The sequence below is a fragment of the Canis lupus genome, chromosome 6 (assembly GCF_011100685.1).
Source record: "Canis lupus familiaris isolate Mischka breed German Shepherd chromosome 6, alternate assembly UU_Cfam_GSD_1.0, whole genome shotgun sequence".
NCBI classification, from domain to species: Eukaryota; Metazoa; Chordata; class Mammalia; order Carnivora; family Canidae; genus Canis; species Canis lupus.
In genome coordinates, this window is record NC_049227.1 from 71,856,236 (window position 1) to 71,883,707 (window position 27,472).

Here is a 27,472-nt window from a genome sequence, read left to right on the forward strand (position 1 = left end):
CAGCCAGATGTGAATCTGCTAAGTTAAACAAAGGCTTAAGATTCTTAAGACTGTTTTTCCGCATTACCTTTCTCCCCCCCTTTACTGGTATATGAAAAACAAAGAGTGAGTACTGATTAAGTTCTTTAAATCCAAAAATTAGGGAGGGTGGCACCACTTACTTTTGTAATTCCAAGACAAGCGTCCACTGCTACATAGGATAAAGTCCTGGGGTTTAGATTTCAGCTCTCAGAATCACAATCCCTAAAGAGTGTTCACTAGGAAGAAAAAGTAAAAAGTCTGCTCTAGAAACATTGCTCATAAACTCCAAATACTTTTAGTTCTCCTTTTTCACCCCGGAAGAATTATATTCTCATGGCCCATATCTTATTCCTGACTTGGGATACCCAAAAAGGTCGTTTTGAAAAGCACTCTGCCTTTTCTTTCACATTAATTTTGTTAGCTAGTTTAAAAGGGATAATTTACCAAATTAGATGTTTTCACGTGTTCTTTTGTTGAGGAAGTGTAATCATCTACAAATAAGTTTCCTATTAAAATGTACTCAAACACAGCTCAAAATGACTTTCTAAAATTAAGAGTTGTTATATTTGAGACTAACGTCGACTTAATACTGAAAACACACACACAAAAAGGACAAAATGGTTGAAACTTTCACAAGAATGGAAAATGTTTAATAAACTTAGAGTGGTGGGCTTATTAAACTATAGTGTTATTTACAGCCATAATTCATCAACCACAAACACAATAATGTGTTTGCATGGCATGCTACAACAGAAGCTTTATTCAATTCATTCAGAAAACATTGGCAAAATAAATTTCAGTTGCAAATTCACAGATACAGGCTTCAAAGTATAAAGTTGTATATAACAAAAAATACAGGTAATATTTAGAACAATAACTTACAGATACAAACTAATGATAAACTACAATTTCACAAAGGATTGTAAACATTTTGCACACTTGTCAGTCCTTTCTTTTAGGCAAAGTGCTCTTTTGATGACAAATAAATTAACAGATACACACTAGAGTGAACTATTTCCAGACAATACAAAAAAAAAAAGTTTCGATTTGTTTTCTTCTTGTAAACATAAATTTTACAAAAAAAAATGAATAATCAATAAAAGTGTCTTGCAGGCCAACTATAGATACATACCTGGGCAGCAAAGTGATGTTGAAAATGCTTTGAGTGTTAAATAAAAAATTAACATTAATATCTTTTCAATGGTATTTTATACATAAGTGACAAGATTATATCCTTAATCATTTCTATCCCTGAAAAAAGGAATTAGGTATGACTTATTGGCAGTTGTGTCATTGAATGGGGTAACAAGGGCTGGAGTCCAAGAGTTGTTGGTGAATGAGCTATAAAATAGAAAGAAATTTGTGGATCAGTTTTGTAGCGAGGAATAAAACTGATTTAAAAACAAACAAAAACAATCCAAGGCAATGCATTTTCAATACTCATTATAGCTGAGGGCACCAAGCTATACTCATTCCACTAACCTCAGCAGAAGCATTAACTTATTCAGCATAGGGAGTACAGTATTAAATGAGAATCCAGCAATATTTTACCCCCCAAACCTTTTTTTGGGGCCACAAGCTTTTGACACTGTAATGTCCTCCATCCATACCCCATTCACTGCACTTTACCCTGCAGCTAGAAAACACAAAAGCTTTGTCTCCAGAAATGCTGCTAGTTTCCACATAAAGGTGTCTATAGGATGACCCCACCACCAAATTCTCATTTATGAATGCTTAACTGCCTCTTTCCTAAACATACATCAAAGCACACTTGACCCAGGCAACACTATATTCATTCATGTGAACACACACAAATCTAATGCTGATATAATAGCAACAATGGTACAGGCTCTGATTTTTATTTAACCAAAACTTAAAATGAAGTTTCCACTCTCAGCAAGGTCTATGATGCTTCAAATCAAACCTCTCATTGACAGCAACTAGGAAAGCTGGCCAAAATTTTTAAAAAATCTGTTGGAAGGCATCTAAAAATACCAAGATAATGACAACTTGCAAAGCAAGTCCCAGAAGAGAAGGAAAATAAAATGAGGCTACTTCCCACCCCCTACTCCTCAAATTTAGTGACAATTTTCAAAGAAAAGGAATGTCTGAGAGGTTGAGAATTTGAGTGGACTTTCAGGAGTTAGAATCTGGCTGGGAGATGCGGAACAAACATGAAAGATCAGGGACCACTGAAGAGAAGCTCTGGTTTAAAACAACAGAAACAAAACACAACAAAATGCAGGCTCTGTCTGGGATCCCACAAGGCTAAATACAAGTAGTGACCCAGAAATGTATCAGGCTTCGTGGCGACTGATCCTGATTGGATTAAGTTGATCTTACCCTATTCTAACTTCCTGCCAGAGACAAAACCAAATCCTCTCTGGTAGAGACCATCCAGAGCCTCAAATTATTTCTAGTTTTTCATACCCAACATCTGAAGTGCAATAAAAAAATAAAAAGACAAATAAGACATGATTTGACTAAAAACAAAGAGATCCAGATGCTGTAATTAGACATAAACTTTAGTATAACTACTATAATAATTTTATTGAGGAATAAAGTGGTAGAAATAGAAGATTTAGCATAGGAATGCAAACTATATTAAAGAATGAAATGGAATTCTAAAACTGAAGATACAATAACTAAATTAACAACTCAGTGGGTAAGTTTTATGCCATATTAGATAAAGACTTAGTGACCTGGAGATAGGTCAGAAGAAAATACCTAGACTAAAGCATGGAAGGTCAAACCTGGAAAATATGGAATTTTTTCATAAGGGGCAGAAACAACATTTGAAGAGACAAAAACTGAGACTTTTCCATAATTAAATACATCAAACTACATACTCAAGAAGCATATCATTATAATAAAATTGAAAAACAAACACAGAGAAAAGCTGGGATAAAAGGACTAAAATGACATTTACTTTCAAAAGAGCAAGAATAAGACCAAAAGCTGATTTCAACAATAGGTAGCATCAGATTAACTATCCATATTCTAAACAATGGAAATAATGGAAGCCAGAAGCCAATGTTATCTTACCTTCAAAGTCCTGGGGGTTTGGGGGGAAGCTCCCAACCTAAATTTCCACATACACAGGAAATACCATTAACAAATGCATCAAAACAAATACTTATGAATGAACCTTAGATGTGCAAGATTACTGAACCAAAAACTCTAGAATATAAAAAAAGTACTTAAAGATGGTCTGAATAAATAGAAATATAAAGTTCATAGGATGGAAGGTGATACTAAGATGGCAATTTCTTACAAAGTGATCTAATAGACTATATCAATTTCTATTTTTTGGTAGAAATTGACAAGCTGGTAAAATTTATGGAAATGCAAGGGTCAAGAACAGGCAACACAAACAACACAAAGTAAGACTTTTTTCTACTGGATATCAAGAATTGTAGGACTTGCATAATTAAAACAATTAGCAAGATGAAAAGAAATAGTCTAATAGAATATACACAAATTGACACCTACATTATATGAATGAACAGTTGATTTATGAGAAATGTGGCAGCTGGGAAATTGGTATTTTTATCAATATAACAATAGAACTTTGCTTCCTATCTCATAGCACATACAAAATTCAATTCCAGACAGACTGTAAATCTTAATGTCAAAGGTAAGATAAGTTTCTAGAAGGTAGCCTAAGAGGAATATGTTCACTATCTGAAGAGAAACAAATTCTTGAATAGGTCACAAAGAAAGCACTGCCCATGAAGGGAAAAAAAACCTGATGAAATGAACTATATTAAGATAAGGAATCTGTATTCAACAAAACATACCCTTAAGAGAGTAGAAGGCAGCAAGTCACTGAATAGGAGGAGATATTCACCAAAATAAATAAATAAACAAATAAATAAATAATTAAAAAAAAGAAAGAAAAAGAAAAAAAAAAGATATATAAATTCCTGCTGAAAACATGCTCAATCTCTTCAGTCATGAGAGAAAAGCAAATTAAAATAATGAGCACTATCCGGCCATCAAATTAGTTAAAATTAAGAAGTCACACCATACCAAGTGTTGGCAAGAGTGTGGAGCACCTTGAACTCTCACATAATGCTGGTCCAAGTGTAAACTGGTTCAACCACTGTGAGAAACTGGGAGAATCAGCTGAAGTTGGGTGTATGTGTAGCCCATGACCCCACGTTCCACTCCCAGGTACATACCAAACAGAGGTGTGAATTAATGTACACCAAAAAGCATGTACAATCAAGTCCATAGCAGCATATTCATAGAAGTCTAAACATGCTCAAACACCATAAAATGGTTAAATTGTGGTATATTCCCACAGTGGAATTCTATATAACAATAAAGCAAATCACTGATTGTTGCAGCAATACAAGTGAATCTCACAACAATGTAGTTGAAAGAAGTGAGATACACAATACATTCCGTATGATTCAGTTTATGTAAAGCTCAAAAATGGGCAAAACTACAATAGGATTTTAGAAATCAAGGCAATGTTACTCTGGAGGAAGAGGATACTAATTGGAAGGGGACATAAGAGAGGTTTCTGGGGTGTTAATTATGTTCTACTATTTCCTCTGGTCAGTATTTACATGGATAGGCTCACTTTAGTAATTCATCAAGCTGGATACCTGTTATGTGTGCACTTTCCCGTATGTATGTTTTGCTTTAACAAAACAATGTCTTCACTAACTCCTACCTAAAACTCTTGAGTGTGCCATTTGCAACGACGTGGATGGAACTAGAGGGTGTTATGCTGAGCGAAGTCAATCAGAGAAAGACAATTATCATACATGATTTCACTCATGTGGAATTTAAGAAAACAGAGGATCATAGGGGAAGGGAGGGAAAAATAAAATAAGGTGCAATGAGAGAGAGAGAGGCAAACTGTAAGAGACTCCTAAGTATAGGAAACCAACTGAGGGTTGCTGGAGGGGTGGTGGGCAGGGGGGAAAGGCTAATGGGTGACGGGCATTAAGGAGGGCACATGATGTGATGAGCACCGGGTGTTATATGCAACTGATGAATCACTGACCTCTACCTTTGAAACTAATAATATACTGTACTCTAATTCATTTAAATTAAAAAATAAATAAAACTCAGAGTGTAAACACTTTGATCATAGGAAAATAAATTACTTAAATATCAAACAAAAAGGTCCCCCCCCACCAGGTAAAAAAAAATCAAGTGCTAACGGTCATCAATATTTGTATTTTAGCTGTGAAGTGGGTGTTAAACGTCTCCCTTAAGATGTAGCCACAGAAATAAGGATGTTTGCACATTTCTGCTCCCTATTACACACCCCCACCCTAATATTTTTCAGCTATGACTAATAATTTCAAAATATGAATCCTACCAATCAGCTAGCATTAGCAGTTATCAGTTATTGTACTTCGAAAACAGCTGCTAAAGGTCGGGATACCTACCATCCATGTAACTATGCAGCGCAGTTAGCATCGTCCCGTCTTGGGGCACGTAGGCAGAATAAGCCATTTCTTCTAGCATAGGTGGAGACAGCCTGGAGGGTGGGACTGCTGTGACTGGGGCAGAAGAGGAGTGATTAGGACTGACGTGCTTCTTATGGCGTGCTCTACAATTCTGAAACCACACCTGAGGAAGGAGAGAAGCAATGTAGTCAGTCACATGTCAGCTTCTGTGTACATGATCTCCTCGGTCTAAAAAGAAATGAGTCCTCAATTTCTCTACCATGTAAGCACAGCATAAATCTAAGAAGCTTTTTAAGCAGCTCTGTAGACAGAAGAGAAACATTTGCACAAATAACAACGCTCATTTTCTTTGCTCAAATAGTAGCTATCGCGTGGTTTACTTAAAAGCCAATTCCATTCTACATCAGCATCCTCCAAAACAAAAAGGGAGGGAAGCAGCTCAAGAATTCCAGAAAAGTTTCTTTGGCTTTAACTACTGGCATTTGGGACAAAAAGAAATATAGAAATAAAGCCCTTTAAATCAGAACTTAACAACCACCACAAAAAACTCAACTAAATGTATTCTTAGACACCTGCTGGACTGATTTCAAATCCTTTTCCAAATGACTAAAATCCCTACTGAGAACTTAAAGCTTTCTACAAACCTCTTGATCCAGTTATTCCAATCACATCTTAACCTGCTGAGTTCAATTTCTCTTAGTGAATACATAGACTAGGTTCCCTAAGAAGTATGTTAAGGTCAGGCTTATAATAAGAAAAAATGAGTAATGCTTAAGCAGAATAAAATACAAACAAATCCACCGGTGAAACAGCTCGCAAAATGTAAAGAGCTAATCATCCTCTTGTCTACTCTATCACAGAAATAAAGGAAGCAAACTCAAGGCAAACAGGGTTTTGAGCCAGGTCAGGGTGAGTGAAGCTAGGTTGCCCAGAATGCTCCCAGTAATGAATATGCCTGTGTTTTAACTCCCTGTCATTAGATAAAAGTTGACTACAGAGTATTACTCTTATTAAAATATTAAAATAACGTAGCACAGGGATCCCTGGGTGGCTCAGCGGTTTAGCGCCTGCCTTTGGCCCAGGGCGCGATCCTGGAGACCCGGGATCGAGTCCCACGTTGGGCTCCCAGCATGGAGCCTGCTTCTCCCTCTGTGTCTCTGCCTATCATAAATAAATAAATAAATCTAAAAAAAAATAACATAGCACCTATTCGTTATCACTCCATGCAAGTCTGTCATGAAGAGAAAGAGAGTGGAGGAATAAAAACCTTTAAGGAAATTATAATAGGAGCATTTCAGTGTCAGGGAAGAAGGCCAGGGAGAGATCAGGGGCATGAGCCTCTGTCCAGGGCTGGCAGGTAGTTATTTTATGGCACAAGGGAATCAGGGCTGAATAATATAGAAGAGAAGGAATCTACAAAAAGTTTTACACGGGAAACCTGACCTGCTTTCAAAGCTACATCCTGCCCTTTGGGACTCAAAAATAGAGAGCTGGCAATGTATAAACTCTAGGAGTTAAAACTAAAGTAAGAAAAATGGATTATGTAATGGAGTATGCAGCCCCGAACAGGTGGCTGAAAGGTAGCACCCAAGGAATGTTTCGGAAACAAGACGAAGGCATATATTAAGGAAAAAGAGTGGGGGGTTACAGTCTTCTCCCCCATTTCTGGAGTATTTGACTCTCAGGTACTTACACAGGGACCAAACCCAAAGTCTCCAGTCATAGTTCTCTTCACGGCTCCTTCATAGGTGTCACTACTGTCCCCCACCCAGGCAAGAAGATGGACTCCTATGTTCTCCAACTTGGAAAAGAGAACTACTGCCACCAGCCTTTTCCCCAACAGTCCCCAGAAGACCTGCACCCTGGTGGGCTACATAAACCTGATGGACATGGCACTATGGTTCCCGGAGTTTCTTTGGATGGAATCTATTCAGTTGTTTAAAAAAAAAGTCCAGACTTTGGAAATAATATGAAAAAGGCATAACATACAAACAGCAGAAACACTACCTTAATCCTGACTCAAATAGCTCCTTGGAAAGATCATCAACAGGTAATCAGGCAAAGAGAGGTTTGTAAACACAAAATGTCATGTAACTTGCACAGAAAAAAACAGAGTTGACATTTCCAGACATCAGAGAATAACTTCTTGCAGAAGGGCTACTCAGCTCTAGAATTTAAACACAAATCCTTTTGACGCTACTCACTGACTTAAAATTCTTTCTCTTTTGCAAATCTCCAAGAAGAGTTAAAACTTCTTTTGAACAACATACTTTATAATTTTTTGAGTTCTAAATTGTAAACTGTATAAACTAAGAGCAGGCTAGGTAGACATTCTGCAAAAGAGAAGACTAATCCATAAGATACATTCTTGAGAAAGCCCGAAGAGTCAAATGTCAGAATTTTTTGAATGAAAAAGCTGGAATTGGGCAGCCTGGGTGGCTCAGTAGTTTAGCGCCACCTTCAGCCCAGGGCATGATCCTGGAGACTCGGGATCGAGTCCCACATCAGGCTCCCTGCGTGGAGCCTGCTTCTCCCTCTGCCTGTGTCTCTGCCTCTCTCTCTCTCTGGGTCTCTCATGAATAAATAAATAAAATCTTTAAAATATATAAATAAATAAGTATAAAAAAAGAAAAAGAAGGAATTTTAAATTATTGGGAAAGCATGGCATAATACTGATTTAGAGAAACCTGGCTAATCATTTGCAAGGAAAAGAAATGGTAAAATCCCTTTTTAATCAAACTTCAATTCCAGACAAATTAAAGATTAGGTGTAAATAATTGGAACCAAAAACATTTAAGGAAAACAACAGTCAATATTGATAAACTCTCTAAGTGGAGAAGCATAGAAAGGGCCGATGTTATAAGAAAAAAATATTGAGAGATTTGAACACATAAAAATGTAAAAGTTCTGGGACGCCTGGGTGGATCAGTTGGTTAAGTGTCTGACTCTTGGTTTTGGCTCAGGTCATGATCTCTGGGTCCTGAGACTGACCCCCAGGTGGAGTCCTGTGCTGGGGGAGAAGTCTGCTTGAGACCCTTTCCCCTCGCCCTCTCCTCTGCTCCTCCTCCCATTTGTGCTCACTCTCTTTCTAAAATAAAGTCGGGCATCTCGGGTGGCTCACTGGTTTAGCGCTGCCTTCAGATCAGGGCGTGATCCTGGAATCCTGGGATCAAGTCCCACGTCAGGCTCCCAGCATGGAGCCTGCTTCTCCATCCTCCTGTGTCTGCCCCCACCCCCTTTCTCTCTCTGTCTCTCATCAATAAATAAATAAAATCTTAGAAAAATAAAATTAAATAAAGTCTTTAAAAATATATATGTATTTCATATATATGTATAAAAGTTCTATGTGAAGAAAATAAATAAACTGATGAACTATGGAAGTTTGACATGATAAATAGAATAAAAGTCAGTAAGATGGAAAGAAAAGGGATCATCATCCGATAGGAAAGTGGACTAAAAACATATTTCTAAAATTACAAAATAAGCAAACATGTTAAAGTTCACTGATAAGGAAAGAAATATAAAATAAAAACAATGAGATTTTTCTACCAAAATTGCAAAGAATGTAAAAGAATAACTGTATTCAGGATTTGCATGGTTGGTGAAAGGAAACTTTCATCTATAGCTCCTGGCAGAATAAACTGGTATGAACTTTCTGGAAGGTGATTTTTGTACTATCAGTTAATCAGTCATGAAAGGCCCTAAACATGTTTTTTCTTTCGACTCAACATCGATTCTAGAAATTTCTCCTTGGAAACTAAGGAACAAAGAGCAAGGTGTATATACAGTGTTATTTATTACAGCACTTTTATGATAATGAAAAGATGGAAATAAAGTAAATAAATTGTGCCATGCTTAAGATGTACAGCAATAAAAATGACATAAATCTTAATATGGACACGTACTCCTAGGACACTGACTGGAAGAAGTAGCAATGTTTTATTCTGTTTCTGTAAAATACACAACTCATAATTCACCTATTAGAAAGGGCATGTGAATGGTGATTGTATCTGGACGCAGCGTTAAAAGTAAAATCATCCACCTTTTTTTGTGATTTCCATACTATGATGATCTGGTCTGTTACTAATTTCTCACTAAGTTGACTTTAGCTAGTAAAGGTGAGAGTGTCTCTATGTGTCAGACCATTATTTCTACCTAATCTTTGGGTAACAGAGTTTGCACATTAGAATCAAGGCCTAGTAATTAAAACTTTTTCATTTTTCTAAAGTGTCCTTAATGCTAGGAAGTGACTGGACAAAGAGGTTATGATTTTACTGAGATCACAGAAATTGATTCTTCAAAAATACCATAAAGGAGTTATATGCGTATATACAAATAGTATGTATATTTACATTCTAGTATCCCTTCCTTTGCTACTTTATCAAAAATATTTAAATTCAATTCTCACATATTAAAAACCACCATCCAACAATATATTCTCCAAGGTCTAGTACTTGGAATCAAGATAACTTGCCCGTAATACTGGTGACCTAAACACTTGGAGATTTCATGACATTATTGGGGGTTCTTATTTCTTCAAATAGTAAGAAGAGCTTTCAGAAAACCCTTCATTTCCCCTTGCTTCCAACTTCAAAATAATTTAAGACATAATAGTCATGAATTGGCTTAGCTAGAGTAGTCCTTGTCGTTGAACATACAGGCTCCTAAGATGGAACCCTCAGCCCATGGAGTCTGTTACTACCTCAACAAAGGAAGCTCCATTTCCAGGTACAGGAAATTCACTACCTCCAATGGCAGCCCTTATCATTTTTGAAGACTTTCATGCTAAGAAAGTTCTTCATCATGAGTGAAATCTGCCTCTTGTTTCATTCCCTTGCGAAGACCTGATTCTACTATCTGCAAGACAGCCTTCCACCTATATTTAAAGATACTTACACTGTTTATACCATCCCTTCCCTTACTATCTCATCTCCAGACAAATATTCCTATTGCCATTAATATTAGCACATAATTTATCTAATAACTAGATAATTTCTACTTCTTTCATGACCTTATTAGCCTGTCTCTAAGGGAAACAGTCTGTTCAGATTGGTTTCTTGCTAAAACTCCTTTTTAAAATTTGGCACACAGAGGGATCCCTGGGTGGCTCAGCGGTTTAGCGGCTGCCGTCAGACCATGGCGTGATCCTGGAGTCCTGGGATCGAGTCCCACATCGAGTTCCCTGTATGGAGCCTGCTTCTCCCTCTGCCTGTGTCTCTGCCTCTCTCTCTCTCTCTCTCTCGAATAAATAAAATTTTAAAAAAAAATTTGGCATGTGGAAATAAACATAATACCCTGGACATTTGAAAAGCACTGAGGTCATATGATGCACCTCCTTCAGAGAGCCTCATTATACTTACAGTCAGCCAAGTCTACTGGGAATGTAAGTGTTTAAAGAAGCTGCAATACCATCAGGTCTTTCCCAACAGCTTCTCTGCATAGATGACTTGTTAACTATGAGATCCCTCAGGCTTAATAAGAATAAATTGAACAATGAGCACCTATTTATCAGCCACCCAATTTTTAAGAAATAAAACATATGTACTACGTTGGATTTTAACTCTCCCCTCCCGAAACTAAATTTCATCTTGCTGGTTATGGTTACTGACATGAATTCCTTAAATTTTTTAGAACCTTGACTGTTATTTAAAATTATTTTCCATTTCCCTGATTTCTCTGTAAGATCTTGACACAGTCACCCACCTCCACCTTGAACACATTCCTTTGGTTTCTATGATGCTTTTCTATCAAACTCATTCCTTCATCCTGGCTGTTACTATATCCCATTCTAATAGCACCCCTTGCTCTCCTCTCTCCCTAAAGTCCATTCCTTTTTTACTTCTATGATCTCATTCTAAAGGATCTTATCCAATTTCATAGCACTGGATATTTTTGAGTCTTGTTCACCTTTTAAAGATACCTGTTTATATACCCAACTGGCACCATCACTGCACGACTGGCAGAGCTAAAAGGAAATTCATTTCCTTCCCAGTTACCAAATCATCTTTCTTTTGACTCTAATATTCCTGTCAGTAGCACTATTCCCATGGATACTCTGACTTCAAATTTAAGAATCATTCTTCACTTGTCTCTTTCCCCATTACAGTGTCCAGGTCCCTTTCGTGTCTCTTGCCACCAGCATGCAAGCAATAAAACGTTTCTCAATGAATTCTAGGTTACTATCTCATTTAAGTCTCTTTTCAAAAAAAACACTACTTTGCTGGGCATCTCAACTAATATGTGTATCTCTAATCTAGACTTTCTAATCCTAATTCTTCCCATGTACTGCCACCAGCTACCATGGCTGTCTCCTGCTCAGGACAGAACTCTACAAGTTTAGCTCTAAAAATTTTCTCTCTCACAATTTTCAAATACAAAACTAAAATTTCAATGAATTTGCTCTAATTCATCCTTCCCTAGCTTTGTTCACACCACTTCCTCTACTTGGAACTTTAACAAAGACCATCTGCTCCCACACACACACACACACTTCTCACTCGCATATACAATCACAGAAAAGTGGGAAAAAATTACTAGCTTCAGTATCAGCTCTAGCTTGGAACCACAGTTGTCTTTTTTAGCTTGAGGGTCTTAGGGTTGCTGTGAGAACCAAATGAAGTAACTTGTAAACAACGTCATTTAACAATTGGTAGCCCAGCTCAAGCAGACTAATTATCAGATTAAAAAAAAAAAAAAAGTTGATGTAGAGTATGAAGAGACCTAAAATGGAAAGCTAATGATTTGACATTTCTTGGCACACATAGACACACGCAACACACATTCATAAAGACCTGGAACAGAACCTCTGGGATCTCTTGATTAACCTTTAAAATAATCACCTGTATCACACGTCTGCTCAAGCCTGTCCTTTCTGCCAGTTTCTGGAGGGTCTGTGCATCTGGGTTGTTGTCCTGAGCAAACTGTGCTTGCATAACCTGTTTAAAAAGAAATAATGATAGTAAACAGCTAGATTTAAGAAGCTCAATCTTTTGCATTTTGATGACTAGAGCGATAAGGCATGCACAAGAAAATAAGACGCTTGTATTTTACTACTTGAAAATCAATATGGGGAATAGATATAAATGACGAGAAAGCATGTGTTAGAAATTTACATATTGATACATTAAGATCTTTTAAAAAATAATACATTTCAACATAAAACTTGTTTTTCTCAGCTATGCTGTTAAAAATGAGCTCACCTTTGCTCTTCCATTCTTCTACACACAAATGAAATGAATAAATGGTAGAAGTCTATTGGTTATTCTTTTCATTTTGCTAAAAATTTCTTACATTATATAACTTTTAAAAATACAAAAATCCTATCAAACGCATCTTCAGCCTCTCCTGAGCTAAATGGGCCCATACTACAATTTTTACCAATCAGCAAATAGTATATAGTGCAAAAGTTGGATTCCATTTAATTGTAATAACTCCAATATTAATTGTTTTGAGCACTTGATCTATGCAAAACAGTATCAGGGATCTTAAAAAAAGATATCAATCATTTCGCCGAGTAAGAATTTTCTGGGATTTAAATACCTGCATATTGAAAAAGCTCCCAGGTGTTTGATATGCACCTTTGGGTTAGAAAATGCGCTAAGTGCCATGAGACAGTGATACGTGAAAAAACTGTCCCTGGTCTCAACTGTTTGAGACAATGATATGCACATGCCGATAACTACCAACACTACGAGGTAAAGGGGAGAGCATGGAGCAGGAGGGAGTACCCGAATAAAGCATAAGCCAAGGGCTTTGGACTCCTTTGAAGAGGAATTCATGGGAATCAAGGGGGATATTTGAATTTTACTATTTCAAAGTCAATCAACTGAGGGAAATAGTATAAAATATAAGGAAAGTATTATAAAAGATGGGAGAAGGGCGACTGTCATCCAATATGTCTGTACATGTCTATGGGTGTGGGATGGGGGTAATCAACCTACCTAAAGACCTTATGCCACCCCTGGCCTCAACACCATTTCCCGTGGGCAAAATTAATTACATTCTCCACTATGCTCCTTATATAATACAGTCCTTCAGCCACTACATGCATCACATGGCAGCAAAGGGATTCATTATTGGGTGTCACTCTCCAAAGCTGAAAGTAAGCTTCTTGAGGGCCAAGGGAATGCCTTATTCTTTATATCCCCTGGAGCTATACCCTTTCCCATCACATAGTAGGTTCTTAAGGGTTTGTAATAGAATGAACCCTGACAAAGTGAGGAAAATCTGAAGATTGTGGGGAGAAAGAGACTAATATTATTCCAGGAAACCTTAGGAGGTTTACAAATTGTGTAATTCTTTCAGTTAAGTTCTCTCTGGTTTGTGACTTCTAGAATAAGTTATTCCTGGCTTCATGTCCAACCATATCTGTTCACACATTCACTGAAGACAGCACACGTATTTTTACTTTAAAAAATGGGCAGAATTGGCCTAAAAGTTCATAATTTCACTCAGTCCACCTCATTCTTCTCTTACTCCAAACGTGTTACTTCAGTATCATCATGTACAAATAGTTGTGTTCATATGTAGTTGAGCACGTAACATCCCAAAGAGAAAAAAGAATGAGCAAATTGTCTTTGCTTTTTTTAATTTTTCAAGAACAAAAGTTAACCAGATATTTAAGTATTTGCTTATTAGGCCATTACTGATAACTAATAAAAAAAAAAACAGCATGCTTTCCACAAATGCATTTCAAATTCACAAGTTTAATAATGGAACCGAGTTACATTTAATAAGGCAATTTCTCATCAAGGAATAAAGCAAAACTCAAATGAACACTGATGGTTCAGAATCGGTGTAGCCTAAAGGGAAAGTAAGACATGCTCATCAATGTTTAATCTCACACACAAAAAGCCCCTTTTAATTTCATTGTTCTCCAGTCCCTAATGATGTTGTAACCCACCCCACTTCTTTTCTGTGCTCTTTTTAACATGGCCTACAGTGCCTTTGTAGACACTCATCATTTTAAGGCCAGGAAATCCCAGAAATGAGAGGTATCTGCATAGTAGCAGCTGACCAAGTCAATCTGAGAGTAGATTAAATTAGGTGCTAACCTTGGCATGTTTAATATTAATAATCATTGAGCAAGAGTTTCTAACTACAATAAGCAAACCACAGTATTGGCAGGAACTTCTTAAATATCATTTCTACAAATGGGGCAATATTTGAAATACTCTTGCCAACACAAAATGTTATTCTCTTTTGTGAGCCTTAAATTATTTTTTCTTCCTGTAAATTTCTAAATAATTTTGGGAAATGATCTCGGTTATTCTTCCCATGTTAACTCTCCTCTGTCCAAAGCAGTAACTTCATGAATAGTCTTGACTTCTTGAACACCTATAATATTTTATCATTTTGCTGAATTGAAGCACTACTTGAATATATTCAGTTTTCTGAAAGGACATTAGACAATGAAGGTACATTGCCTGATTTATTAGAGGTTCTAGCAAAATATAATGATTTGAGTTCTTAAAAAATTTACAGCTATGTTTTCCAGGTTCCTGAGGTAGAAAGAACCGCTTAAGGACAAAGATTGTAAGCTCAATAGTTTCAGCCATCACGGGCATAAGAAAGATACTAATAAATATTGAAAAAGTGATTATATGTATTGAAAGCATATCACTTGTTTTCATTTTTTTCCACTTTCATTTTTTAAAACCTATTATTCCAACATACATCTTTTAAAACTTACAATTCAGATCACATTTTCATATAATAATGCATGATGATGATGAGAATAGCTTATGCATGTTTGCAATTTAAAACTATAAAGCTATCTACAAGATTTGGAATCTCACTCTTGTTTTAGTTGCTGCTGCCATAAAGTGGAGCTTTTATTCCACTCATGGAATGGTGGCCAAGCAAAATGAAAAACAAAAACAAAAACAAAAAACGGAGGACTGGGGAAGTTTCCAAATCTCTTCTCTGCCATTCCCTTGATAGTCTGCCTTGAGGGGAGTTCCTGCACCTCTTGGATGAGGCTACCTACATCAAGGAATTACTGTTAGGAATTAAAGGAGAGAATGTAGATAAATGCCTAGCATAGGACTTGACACAAAAACCTTCACAAATATTATTCCCTCTTTATTTAATTAGTACCTGTAAGTATTTTCCTATATGAAACTGTATATCTACCTAAAGTTGTTTCAACTTTTTGCTATTATAATTGAAATAATTTTAATTTCACATAAACTTTTACAGTCAGCCTTATAATCATTAAAATTATAGCCAGCCCTTCATGGAAAACATATTTATGTTAGAAATTCTATTTTAACTCAGACAGCTTTTAGCTACTGCATATTTTGCTGCCAGGTCTCCCACATGTACTCATATCTCCTAATTTAGGGCTTTATATGATCTAAACTCCCTTGAAATACTGGCATCATGTCAAGATCTTTTTCTTCATCATTCCTCAAATTAAAAGTCTCTTTTGAAACCCTTTTACTGTATTCATCTTAAACACTGGCAAGTCTTAGAATACGGTATGTGATTTTTCAGAATATTACTTTTACCCATTCATTAATGTCGTATAACTGTCCTTTAAAGTTTGAGCTAACATAAATCCTATGTATAAAGCACCCAGTAGTAATGGTAGGCGCTCAATAAATGTTACTTTACCTTAACATAAAACAACTACATCATCCACATTAATCTTTTAGAAAACGTGATTTCTTTATCTGAAAAAATGCCAGAAAGAATCATATGTGTAGACTTAAAGCAAGAGGTAATTATTATTTTCTTGACAATTGACATGAATTGAACTTATAACAATTATATTTAGGGCACCTAAACTGAAAATAATCCCTCCTTTTTCAGGAGACATAATCAACCTTTAGCATCAAACTATAGAATCACCCCTTTTAAAAACAAGAAAAGGTTTACTGGATTGAGGAGTCAATAACTAGATTCCTGTTGTTTATGGTAAGGCATATTCAATTCTTCCCAATTTGTAAAATTGTACAAACTTAGCCATTGTAATTTGTTAAAAAGGTGAACCCATTAGTGTCCCCTAGGCCCACATACTGTATGTCTCTTTCTGTTAATAGTCTTAAAATATTTTGTCTTCTATCATTATTATATGTAGTAATGCAAATAAATTTCTGGGTCGAACTGATTTTATCAGGAAGTCAGGACAGATCAATATTTTGTTTGCATTTTGATGTTAATACCAATAAAACCCAGGGAAATAAAGCTTGAATGATTAGTTCATGCCAGATCATGACTCTGGAAATACTAACAAATATTTTAGGGTTATAAGTATGTTTTCATACAGTCACCAAGTTAATATTCATTACAAGCACTGGCTAACCATTTTGAAAACATGGAAATGTTTTTAGATAGCATGGGGGTATTTTGGGTGTTTTGGGGAGGAAGTGGTGGGGGGAATTGGGTTTTTGTTTATGTTTTTTGCTTGTTTTGGTCAGGAGGGACCTCAAAAATCATAAATTCATTGTCATGTCTACCTGGAGCTGATCTGCTGTAAAGCTGGTCCGAGCTCTTTTTGCTGGTTTTGGATGATTAACATCTTGCTCTGTGAGGAGGGCACCTTCAACACTAATCCCATTACCTGCATTTAAAAAACAACAGTATACAGGATGGTAACTCAAATGGGTCCACTGATCAAGCAATAATGTTTCCTGCATCTCTTGGCTTGGTGTGAAATTGTAGATTGCCCAAATCTGTAAGTTTAAAACACACTAGAAATAGTCTGTGGAAACAATATTCCACTTACAGGCTTGTATATTTACTCAAAAGAGTAAAAAGTTAGAAGAGCACACATCTAAGGTTCATCCTTAGGAGGCCAATACAGGAAAACAACTGGTTACAAAAAGCAAAACAGAGCCCTAAATTGAAGGCTGCTGCCTGAGAATATGGTACAAGGCTAATACACATGCCATGGCTTTCCCTGCAAATAAACACATGGAGATCATCACTAACAGTAGAATGCTAAATGAGTTTTACCACAATTACACTGCACAAGATAATGCATTAAAATGACCTTAGGAAAAATCATTTTTATTCCCTGTATTCACTGTCCCAAAAGACTCCAAAGTATTTTAAGTATATATTTACCATTTTCCACTTCTCTTTTTAAATTATCCAGCATACAGTCATAATGCACTCTGCAGAGGACTTTCTCTTCCACCAAAGCAAACTCCTCTCCCGTGGAAAGCTGCCTTTTGCAAGAAAAGCAGGCAAAGCACGCCAAGTGATAGACATTCCCCTTGGCCCTGCGGACCCAGTCAGTAGAATGGATGTGCCTCCCACAACGAGAGCAGCGAGTTCCATACCTTCTACATAAATAGAAGAGCAGGAGGTGAAGATTTTAATGTGTGGTGAGATATTCAACAGCCTGAGCAAACTAATACATCATGTTACTCTTTGGATTAACCTAAGTATTTAAATCTTTTGAAAATGAAACAGGAATCAGTTATTTTCCTCAAAGTCAATATCAAGACTTGAGATGAGGCCATAGTTCAAACCTGTTTATAAAACAAAAACTCCTCTGTCATTAAAGGCAGACTGGATTTTTTTCTTTCAAAATAAATGCAATAGGAGTTTCAATGTCCCTTTTGTAATAAGTATCAGAACATTTATAAATTACCTAAAGATTCAAGATACAAACACACATATACTCCAGGTTGAAACCTAAAAGGGCAGAAGCATACCAGTGAAGATATAATGACTTCTTAAAACCAAATTGAGATCATTCAAAAATGTTTTAAATATCATTTAAGTTAAAATATTTAAACACTAAAAATTGATATTATCAAAGGATGGGTAGAACAGAAACTGTTCACCCTGAGAGTAAGGAATGAAAACTTAGATTTGTTTCCACTGGTGAATAAGCTACTGCATTGCTAGCCACAGGACGTGGGAAAATATTATCTAAAGCTTTCAGAGAACTATTTGGACATAAAATGCAGGTTAACTGTAACAAAATGCCCCATGTAAATATTTCTTTTTTCTCCTGGTCTGAGTAATTGGACATTCTTTGCTATGTCTATCATAATCAGTCATGGCCTTGCATATCCTACATCAAACTATTGATGTGTCTGTTTCTACTCATGAGTCTATCTTTAGAGGTATTGCCAGTTTTTTTTTTTTTTTGAAGTTAACCTGAATAACTGAAACTTAAAATTAAATTTTGGAATTTAATATGAAGCATAAAAGAAATCCTGAGGAATTAGACTTTCAATAACTCGCTGAAACTAAACCTTTCAAAAAGCTTTAAATTATCATTAAAAAATTAAGATTTGCATATCTTAAGTCAAAGAGGAGGCAAACTGCTATGATTCTTGAGGAAACAGAGTAAAAGCCTGATGAGAAATATAGGTGTTTGGTAATTATAAAATTCTGTCACTTTATAAAATAAAGAATCCTGGGTTTTATGAAGTGCTTTTAATTAGCAATTTTATTCAAATCAATCACTAAACTCTTTGAAACCAGTTTTTGAAATTGAGTGTAAACAACATAATTAGTATTACAAACTTCATTATATAGTATTAATTTCCCAATTTTACGATGAACATTTTTCTTCATTTGGAAATGCAAATAAAAATATGATAATTTTAAAAAGTCATGCTTTGGGATAATTTCAATTTCTAGGCAGCTATCTATTAAGGATTGAATTATACCCTAGAAAAAACTATGCATTTAAACAATTTATAAAGAGATCATGGAGAAAATGTTACATTTAATATCTTAGGCAAATACAATCTCACAAAGCAAAGATCAAAGAACACACAAAAAGAAACAGGATTTTTAGGTAGAATAATCCGACTCGGTATATTTCTGATATTGAAATGGTCAGTTCCTCTAAGTTATATGGTTTAACTCAGACTCCAAACTGCTGACATTTTGTAGGTATAATTAGAGATCATTCTACAGTAAACTGGTAAACACTTAACAAAACCTTGATTTTTTTCCCCCCATAATTATTTCATCTTAGCATCCCCTGCAAATAACGGACTTTGTCACAATAGGTCATCTTATGTTTTATACTTTACCTATGCTCAGCAAGAACTTTCTCTATTTTTAATAGCCACCACTCTCATTCCCAAAGAGGAAATAATTATTTTACATTAGCTTTTGTATTTTTAATTCCTAAAACACATAAACAGACTTATTTTGTTTTAATATAAGTTATACCTCAAAAATGTGAAGCATTCTCAGTTTTAAATCCATTACATAAGAAAAACTGGGTTTCAATATGTAAGGCGGGACGAGAAAGTTTGTTTACAAAATTCTCTTTGCGTAACATCTTGGAGTTTCTACGAAAAAAGTTTCCACAGTGTACCTGAAATAATCAAGTTTGCAGAAAATGTCTTTGTCTTTAATATAACAGCTGGTATGCCTTCCTAAGGAGGTCCTGCAGACACTGCAGGAGAGACACCGAACATGCCAGCACAGGTCATTCACCTGTAAAGGAAAAAGGGGCAGGATAAGAAACTATTTTAATATCACACTAACAGAGGATCATTCACTGGTTTTGTGCATTAAGCAATTTTAAAACCTGGCTCCTTAATATTTTAACATATGCTCTGAATGTTTCTATCTAAAAGATGTCATTTACACAAATGTGTGTCTTGATATATTCTCTTTCAGACCCCAACCAGAAAAGCACAATAGCATATTTACACTGTGTGCTAAATTGTTTATTCCTTTGAAGAATTCAGGGTGTGTACTTTTCTCTTTCTGAAATCGAACTTCTATGGACACGGAAAATTTTGCTCACTTTAAAGTCCTACATGCAGGCTTGTTGTACTTTTTTTCTTTCACCAAATTCTTTCCACCATGAAAACTGGTAGCTAAAGAAGTCAAACCACACACTTTCTCAATCTACTTTTTGGCCAAACAATCATAAGTGGTGCACTAGTTAAAATGAGAGAGAGAGAAAGTGAAAAAGAAGCCTTGTAAGATTCTGATCCTTTTAAAGAAGTCTGGCAATCCGTTTCCCTTACCAAATAGAAATTGTTAAAAACAGATGTAAATCTTGATATGACAGAGACTTTCTGACATTAAATAACGGAATCAAGGAGTAAGTTATTGGAAACCTAACAAATGATCTGGCTACTGGAGAAAAAATTAATCTGATTAAAAGTGGTTCTAAAAAAGGCACCCAAGTATTGTTTGCCATTTATACTCCAAGCACTAAGCCATAAAATCATGTCTAATAAATCACATCACTTTATATTTTCTAAATAGGCATATGAAATATTGTCAATTCAGGGAACAAATCATAATAACCCTCACCTTAAACTGTTGCCAGAATTCTAGAAGCACCACAATTTCAGCCTTCAAGAATGAAGATGTATACTGGGTTGAACTTGCCTTTAATACAGGCTCCCAGCGTTTGCTCTTGTTAAATAGACACAGGAACTGAGTTTATGTTTAACCAATTGAGCATGATTTCATTTCATGTAAAAGAACAGCAATGATGCAAAAACACCCGTTACATCCTACAAATGGATCTAATGTCTAAAGTAGTAATTATGAAATTGTGAAAAGGGGAAATTGTGAAATAGTCTTTATTATGAAACAGTGTAGCAAAAGCCCTATCTGTCCAAAGATTCTATCAGATTAGCACTACTGTTCAAAATCTTCTTTTTCCCCAAAATGTTTTGTGTGTGTGAGATACAAAATATAAAAGGTATTTCGAAGCTGAAGGAAAAAGTTTTACTTGCTTCTAATTGTAGTTATGGCCTCTTTCCAAAGAAAGCATTAATGAGAGTATCATTTTGATGAAATTTTAAAAATTTTAAGTTTTGGGCTTGGACTGCATTCTTGCTACATAAGAAAACTTGGAAGAAGGAAAGAAACAAACGGAGGAAATCGGGATAAAAAATATTAACAATGTTTAATACTATCCTAGAAACAAATATGTATTTTCTATTTTTTCCTAAAATGGGAATATTAAAGTTTAAAAATACAGGCTTCCTTTAATATTTCAATGCTTAGGAACTTCTACATTTTGATCTTACCCAGGCTCTTTCCTCCCACCCCTCTCTCCAAACAAGTGCAGATTCAGACTTCAGGGCAGAGCCAGGGCCACCCTCCAACTCTCTAAAGCCAAATCTAACGCCTGGTTTGCCACCTTTCCTTCAAGTTTACTTAAAAAAGAAAAAAAATGCTCCTCACCTTCCATCTCTTTTTCAGGGAGGAAAGCAAGTTAGACAAAATTCTAGAGAATACAGACCTTCCCTGATAGCTGCTATTTATCCAATCTGTATATGTATATAGGACCAAGCCAGAAAAACCATCCAAACGACAGGGCACTGAAATATTAGATGAAGCAAAAGACACTTCTAATTCCTCTCCTACTTTTTGTTTTAGCTCAATTTCAACTTGCTTCAGGAGATGATGTTTTTCTATATCAAATAGTTTCTGTGTTAAACAGTTGTACCCTCAAATACTCTATTAGGTCTACCGATTATTTTTCACCAGGCACTCAGATTGAATTTAAACTTCTTTTAGAATGAGTATTCAAAAAAAAAAATAACCTCAGAGTTTTTAAATAATCCTATAATGTCAAACTTTAGTTGGAGCTAAACACTAATATGTACATAAAAAAGACAGAATAAGGCTTTACATAGAATATTTCACTAGGAGGACTACAGTCCTACAACAAAAAGCTTTATATAAGTTATTTAGATAACTTAGGTATCTAAGCACATCTAATACACAAATATATTTTTAACATATAAAAGTGAACACTAGAAACTAATTCAGAGGTGTGTTAAGAGTCACTACATAATACTCTTTTTTTCTAAATCCTCTCTGGTATGAAGTGTTAAAGCCTTTATAGATCCATTCAGTAGCGTTCTTAGAAACTATGCTAATTATCGAGAGGGCTCCTTGAAATAATAAACTAGTTTTGATCCAAAAAATGATTTGGAGATATCCAAAAAGGCTCAGGTCTAGAAACAGTGAAAAGGGATACCTCAAGAATTCAGATTTAAAGAGAAAGCCGTGTCAATTTGCCGGCTTTAAAACTCAGTCACCAATTAAAATTAATTTACTTTTCAGTTTTTCACCAAAACTTCTTTTGGTGCTTTATCTGGGTTGTATGTATACGGTATTATTCCCACTTTACAGATTAAACAGCTTTATACACTGAGGTAGAAATTTCAAGAAGCCCAACAACTTGAGTTTTGAACGCATACTCTCCATAATCATTCCTTTTGGAAAAAAGGGGATGGGGGAGTGATTGGTGAGGAAGGAACAGAAAGTAAACTGGTTTGCTACTAATTCAGTGTAAGAGAGATCATTATTTTAAATAGTGGTTTTAAAGAGTTGTTGAGGTTGAAAACCCATGGTATTAGGATTAAGACACATGGGACCATGACCCTGCACTCAATGACGCGGTTAACTAGTCTGCCAAAATTTCCCCTCCAAAATTCCTGCACAATATTTTGAGAGAAGTGAAACAAATTAAGACGGTCAATTCCCAAACTATCACTTGAAGCACTTCATCCAGGCATCCCTCTATCTTTCTTTTTGCTTCTCTTCCTACCTGCCTTCCTTCTCCTCCCCCCCCTCTTTTTTATTTTTATGTTTTATTTTTTTTGGTCTAACTTTACAAATCTAGCGATTTCCATTTCTTTCACAAGCACGGGAGAGGACTTAAAAAAAAAAAAAAGCCCTGGGTGGCCTCTAAATATTAATAAGAGGAAGGAGGCACTAAAAAGGTCTTTTTTTTTTTTTTTAATGTAAGGGCTCCTACAAACTTTTACTTTGAAAAACCCTTACTAAACTGTTACTAAACATAAAACTATGTAAAAATTCTGTCCAGAAAAGATCCCTTGGGGCGCTTCACAGCGGTCCTTACCAAAGGGGACACTGCAAAAGGGGCCTCGGCCAACGTTTACCCACTAGGGGCTCTCAGAAGCAGGCAGGTGTAGGGGTCCAGCGGGGGCTGCAGGGACCACAACCCAGGCTCGGGAAAACCCATCAGGCAAGACCCCGTTTCCAAGGGAGGCCGAGGATTAAGCGGGTTTGGCTCCTCCGCGGGCTGCGGCCGCTGCAGTACAAGCCACCCGGGGGCCAGCGCCCGAGGCCACACGGGGGGAGAGTCCACGGCCCCCCCTTCCTCCTGCACGACCCGCCTGCGGCGACCACCGGGAAGGCGGGAGGGGAGAGGCTCCCCTAGTGCGGGGCCCCCCGCGCGCCCTCGCCGGCCCCGCGGCTCCCCTACCTTGAGAAGGTACTTGTCCACGATCTCGCGGCCGCAGCTGTTGCACACACACTTGCCTGGGGGGCACGCGGAGCCCGAGGCCATGGACCGGGGCGAGGACGACGGGGACAGCGGCGCCGAGGACGAGCACGAGTCCTCGTCCCCCGCTCCCTCGGGGCTCACCTGCGGGAAGCCGGGGGCGCGGTTGCAGCGGCTCCCCCCACCCCGCCCGGGCTCCCGCACCCCTCCCGCACCCCTTCCCTCCTCCCCTCCCCCCGCCCCAGGCCGCTCTCACTTCGTCCCCTGATGCCAGGCTCCCGCACCCCTCCCCGCACCCCTTGCCCCTTCCCCCGCCGCTCTCACCGTGTCCCCTGCGGCCGGGCTCCTGCACCCTTCCCGCACCCCTTCCGCACCGCTTCCCCCTTCCCCGGGACACTCTCGCCGTCTCCCCTGGGGCTGGGCTCCCGCGCCCCTGCCCTCCTCCCCCGCCCCAGGCCGCTCTCACCGTCTGTCTCCCCTGCTGCCGGGCTCCTGAACCCCTTCCGCACCCCTTCCTGCGCCGCTCTCACTTTGTCCCCTGATGCCGGCTCCCGAACCCCTTCCCCCCCCTGCCCCGGGCCGCTCTCACCGTCTCCCCTGCTGCCGGGCTCCTGAACCCCTTCCGCACCCCTTCCTGTACCCCTTCCCCTCTCTCCCCCGCCCCAGGCCGCTCTCACCGTGTCCCCTGCTGCCAGGCTCCCGAACTCCTTCCGCACCCCTTCCCGCACCCCTGCCTGCGCCCCTTCCCTCCTCCCCCCGCCGCTCTCACTTTGTCCCCTGCTGCCGGGCTCCCGAACCCCTTCCCGCACCCCTTCCCCCCCTCCTCCCGCCCCGGGCCTCTCTCACCGTCTCCCCCGCGGCCGGGCAGCCCCGGGGAGCCGGCCCTCGCCCTCCACCCCCCACCCCCGCACCCCGGGTCCCGGGCCGCTCCTCCCCACTCACCAGTCCCTCTTCCCCGGCGCCTTTCCGCGTCCTCCCGGCCGCCAGGGCTGCGATCCGCGCGCACTCCTCCGACATGGGCCCCCGGCGCTGCGGGCGCGAGCAGGGGGGGCGCGGGGAGCCGCGGTCAGAGCCCGCCCGCGCAGCCCCGCGCCGCGCCTGATGAAGGCGCCGAGGGCTCGGGGCCGGGCGCCGCGGGCAGGGGTGCGGAGCGCAGGCCCGCAGCTCAGCGCCGCCGCCGCCGGGGCTCAGCCCAGCCGGGCGGCCCCCCGCGCCCCCGCCCGCGCCCCGCCCGCCGCCACGGGTCGGCCACCAGCATCCCCGGCACAAAGCGCTCGCCCGCTAGACGTCAATCACGGCGGAGCGGGGACCGCGGGGCTACGCGGGCGCGGGGGCGGGGGCGGGGGGGCGAGAAGAAAAGGGTCGGAGGAGGGGGTGGGGGAGAAACTTGATTTCTTTAATAACCTCAATTAAAAGAGCAAGACACATATATATTTTTAAAAGGGAGCTCTTTTGAATTGGATAGCCCGAAAGGTGAAGAGGTTTAATAGGATACTTGAAAGCTAATTACAGCGGGATTTGAGAAGCCTGGTGTTTGTTCCGATGACAATTTGAATGAAAATGCTTCAGATTAAACCGAGCCAGCGGCTCTTTCGTAAACTTAGGGCAATTAGAGCCGCGAGTGATTTACACTCGTTTCTTTAAGGTGTAAATTGCCACTTACTGCTCAGTAAGTCAACATTCGAGCTGCTAAAGGATTATTTTTAACCGGCGCGCAAAAAAAAAAAAAAAAAAAAAAAAAAAAAAAAAAAGCGGGACGAATAATGGAAAATATCCAGCTGAATTTAATTTGTGCCATTAGAACTCCCCCAACCCCCGGTCAAAATGTTTTAAAGCAACAGCGCGCATTACTCAAGGGTTTCCAAGCCTTCGCTGGAGTTTTGTTCTTAAATGAAAACGCAGCCGCCGATGGGGCTTTCTCTGCCGCGGGGTACGGGCGCCCGGGTTGGCGCGGGGCGGAGGGGCGCGGGGGCGCGGGGGGCACGGGGGGCGCGCACCTGCGCCCGCGCCTCCCGCGACCCGGGCCCAGCCCCGGCGCCTCCCGCCCCGGCCCGCCCTGTGCGGGGCCCCGCGCGCTCCCCGGGCCGCAGCGTGCGCCGCCGCCTGGGGCCGCCTCCGCGGTGGCACCGACAGGTCCTCCCCGCGGCGCCCGAGCGCAGCCCGGTCAGCGCGCCCGCCCCGGGCCCTCCGAGGCCTTTCCAACCCCGCGGGAGGGTCCCCGACGCGTCCCGCCCCGGGCAGCGCCGAGCGCGGCTGCGCTTTCCCGGCTACTCCACGCGAGGCGGGACTCGTGCGCCCCTGCTATGCTTTTTTTTTTTTTTTTTTTGCTTTTTTTGCTTTTATTGCTTTTTTTATTTTTTTTTGGTATTTGAGGGAAAATGGCCCTCCTGCCCCCCCCCGACACCCCCACCCCGGGTTCCCCCGAGGCCTGGATGCGCGCCCTGCGCCCGCGGGGGCCGCACGCCTGGAGCCAAGCCTCGGGTCCCACCCTGACACCCACCACCCATCCCCACCACCCACCCACGCACCCCGCCCCGACTCGCCCCGACCACCACGGCAGAGAGAACAAAAGCACGACTCACATGGACCCGAGAACTCGCCTTAGGCTCGAGGCTTCGTCTCCCAAATTACAGTCTCCATGCCTCAGGTTAAGTGAGCTTGTGGGGAGGGGAGGCAATGATTACCGACTAACGCTACGACGTAATCGATAAATAATTTTTTTTTTTTTTTTTTGGCCAGGTCTGAAGGGGAGGCCGCTACAGGTAATTTCTGAACCTCCTAAGGAGCCCGCACAGCTCGCGTCTCCGGGAAACTGCCTGCCCCGCAGCGGGTGCGGCCCGGCGTCGGCGCGCTCACCTTCTCGGGGGGCGCCGCCAGCTCCGGCACGTCCTTGCCTTCTAGGGTGCACGCAAACATCTGATCGCTCTTCCAATACATGGCACTGCTGGGGCTGCTTGTCACATCCCAGCTCCGCAGGGTCAGCGGCCGTCCGAGCCTGCCGGGGGGGGCCCCCCCCTCCCACCCCGCCCCGCCCCAGGGCACCGCGGACAGGAGCAAGGCCGCGGGCTGAGTCCCCGTCCAGACAGGCCGCTGTGCCTGTGTCCGGTCCGGCGCACTGTTCTCTAGATTCTCATCCCAACTTCACTGAGGTCTGTCCCTCTAGGAAAAGGAAAAAAAAAAAAAAAAAAGTTTTGTTTTGCAGAGGGTGGAACCTTACATAAAGGGAGGGAAGGGGGTGTGCGCGCGCGTGTGTGTGTGCAGGGGGAGTCTTCTGGAGCAATAGCCTCACCTCCTCGAGGAAAACCCGCCTTCTGTACATGTTAAGATCTTTATCAGATCAAGCCAACTTACTCCAGATTTAGTATTAGAGAGAGAGAGAGAGGAAAAAAAAAAAAAAACACTGGGAATGGCCTGTTAACTTTTGACTTTAAAAAAAAAAATGAAACAGCTCTGCTCTCTCTGCATTTGCCGTGGCTTTTTAATTCTCGCTCCCCAACCAAAACCTAAACAAAGATTCATGTTACATCTCTTTCTGCAGCAGGCAGAAGGGGAAGCGGAGGTCTGAGTGACTTAAACTTTTTAGTCATTCTTCTGAATCGTGCAGCTCTCCTGTCTAGCCGAGGAACTCCACCGCTCGCTGGCAGCCCCGGGGCTGACTTATCTAGCGGTTCCTGCTCCCTTGGCGAAAAGTTTTCTCATTAAGATAAAGAAGGAACATCTGAGCGGCACAAAAAAAGCTTATGATTTGCGACTAGATTTGAAATCAAGGCTGCAAGAAAGACAAAAGTATGTGTGCTAAGAGTAT

The 27,472-nt window shown here is 40.0% G+C and overlaps 1 protein-coding gene across 1 annotated transcript; it reads right to left on the bottom strand.

Annotated features, from left to right (window-relative positions):
* Nucleotides 1-642: 642 nt before the first annotated feature.
* Nucleotides 643-26,327, bottom strand: LHX8 (LIM homeobox 8). The gene is made up of 9 exons (XM_038538924.1): nt 26,250-26,327; nt 24,610-24,696; nt 23,650-23,811; nt 19,753-19,874; nt 17,526-17,746; nt 16,916-17,019; nt 12,293-12,388; nt 5,433-5,616; nt 643-1,362 (listed from the first exon to the last, which is right to left on the bottom strand). Exons 2-9 carry the CDS (start codon nt 24,682-24,684, stop codon nt 1,286-1,288), a joined length of 1,041 nt encoding a protein of 346 aa, XP_038394852.1. The 5' UTR covers nt 24,685-24,696; nt 26,250-26,327; the 3' UTR covers nt 643-1,285.
* Nucleotides 26,328-27,472: the final 1,145 nt, after the last annotated feature.

Bases quoted from the DNA above. Each gene is read 5' to 3' on its own strand.
- LHX8 (XM_038538924.1), bottom strand. From the start codon at position 24,684: ATGTCGGAGGAGTGCGCGCGGATCGCAGCCCTGGCGGCCGGGAGGACG. The intron at 19,875-23,649 runs GTAGGGGAGCCG...TTTCCTTTACAG, and splicing joins TGGACAAGTACCTTCTCAAG to GTGAATGACCTGTGCTGGCA. The intron at 12,389-16,915 runs GTAGACATGACA...CTTTTTAAACAG, and splicing joins TTACAGCAGATCAGCTCCAG to GTTATGCAAGCACAGTTTGC.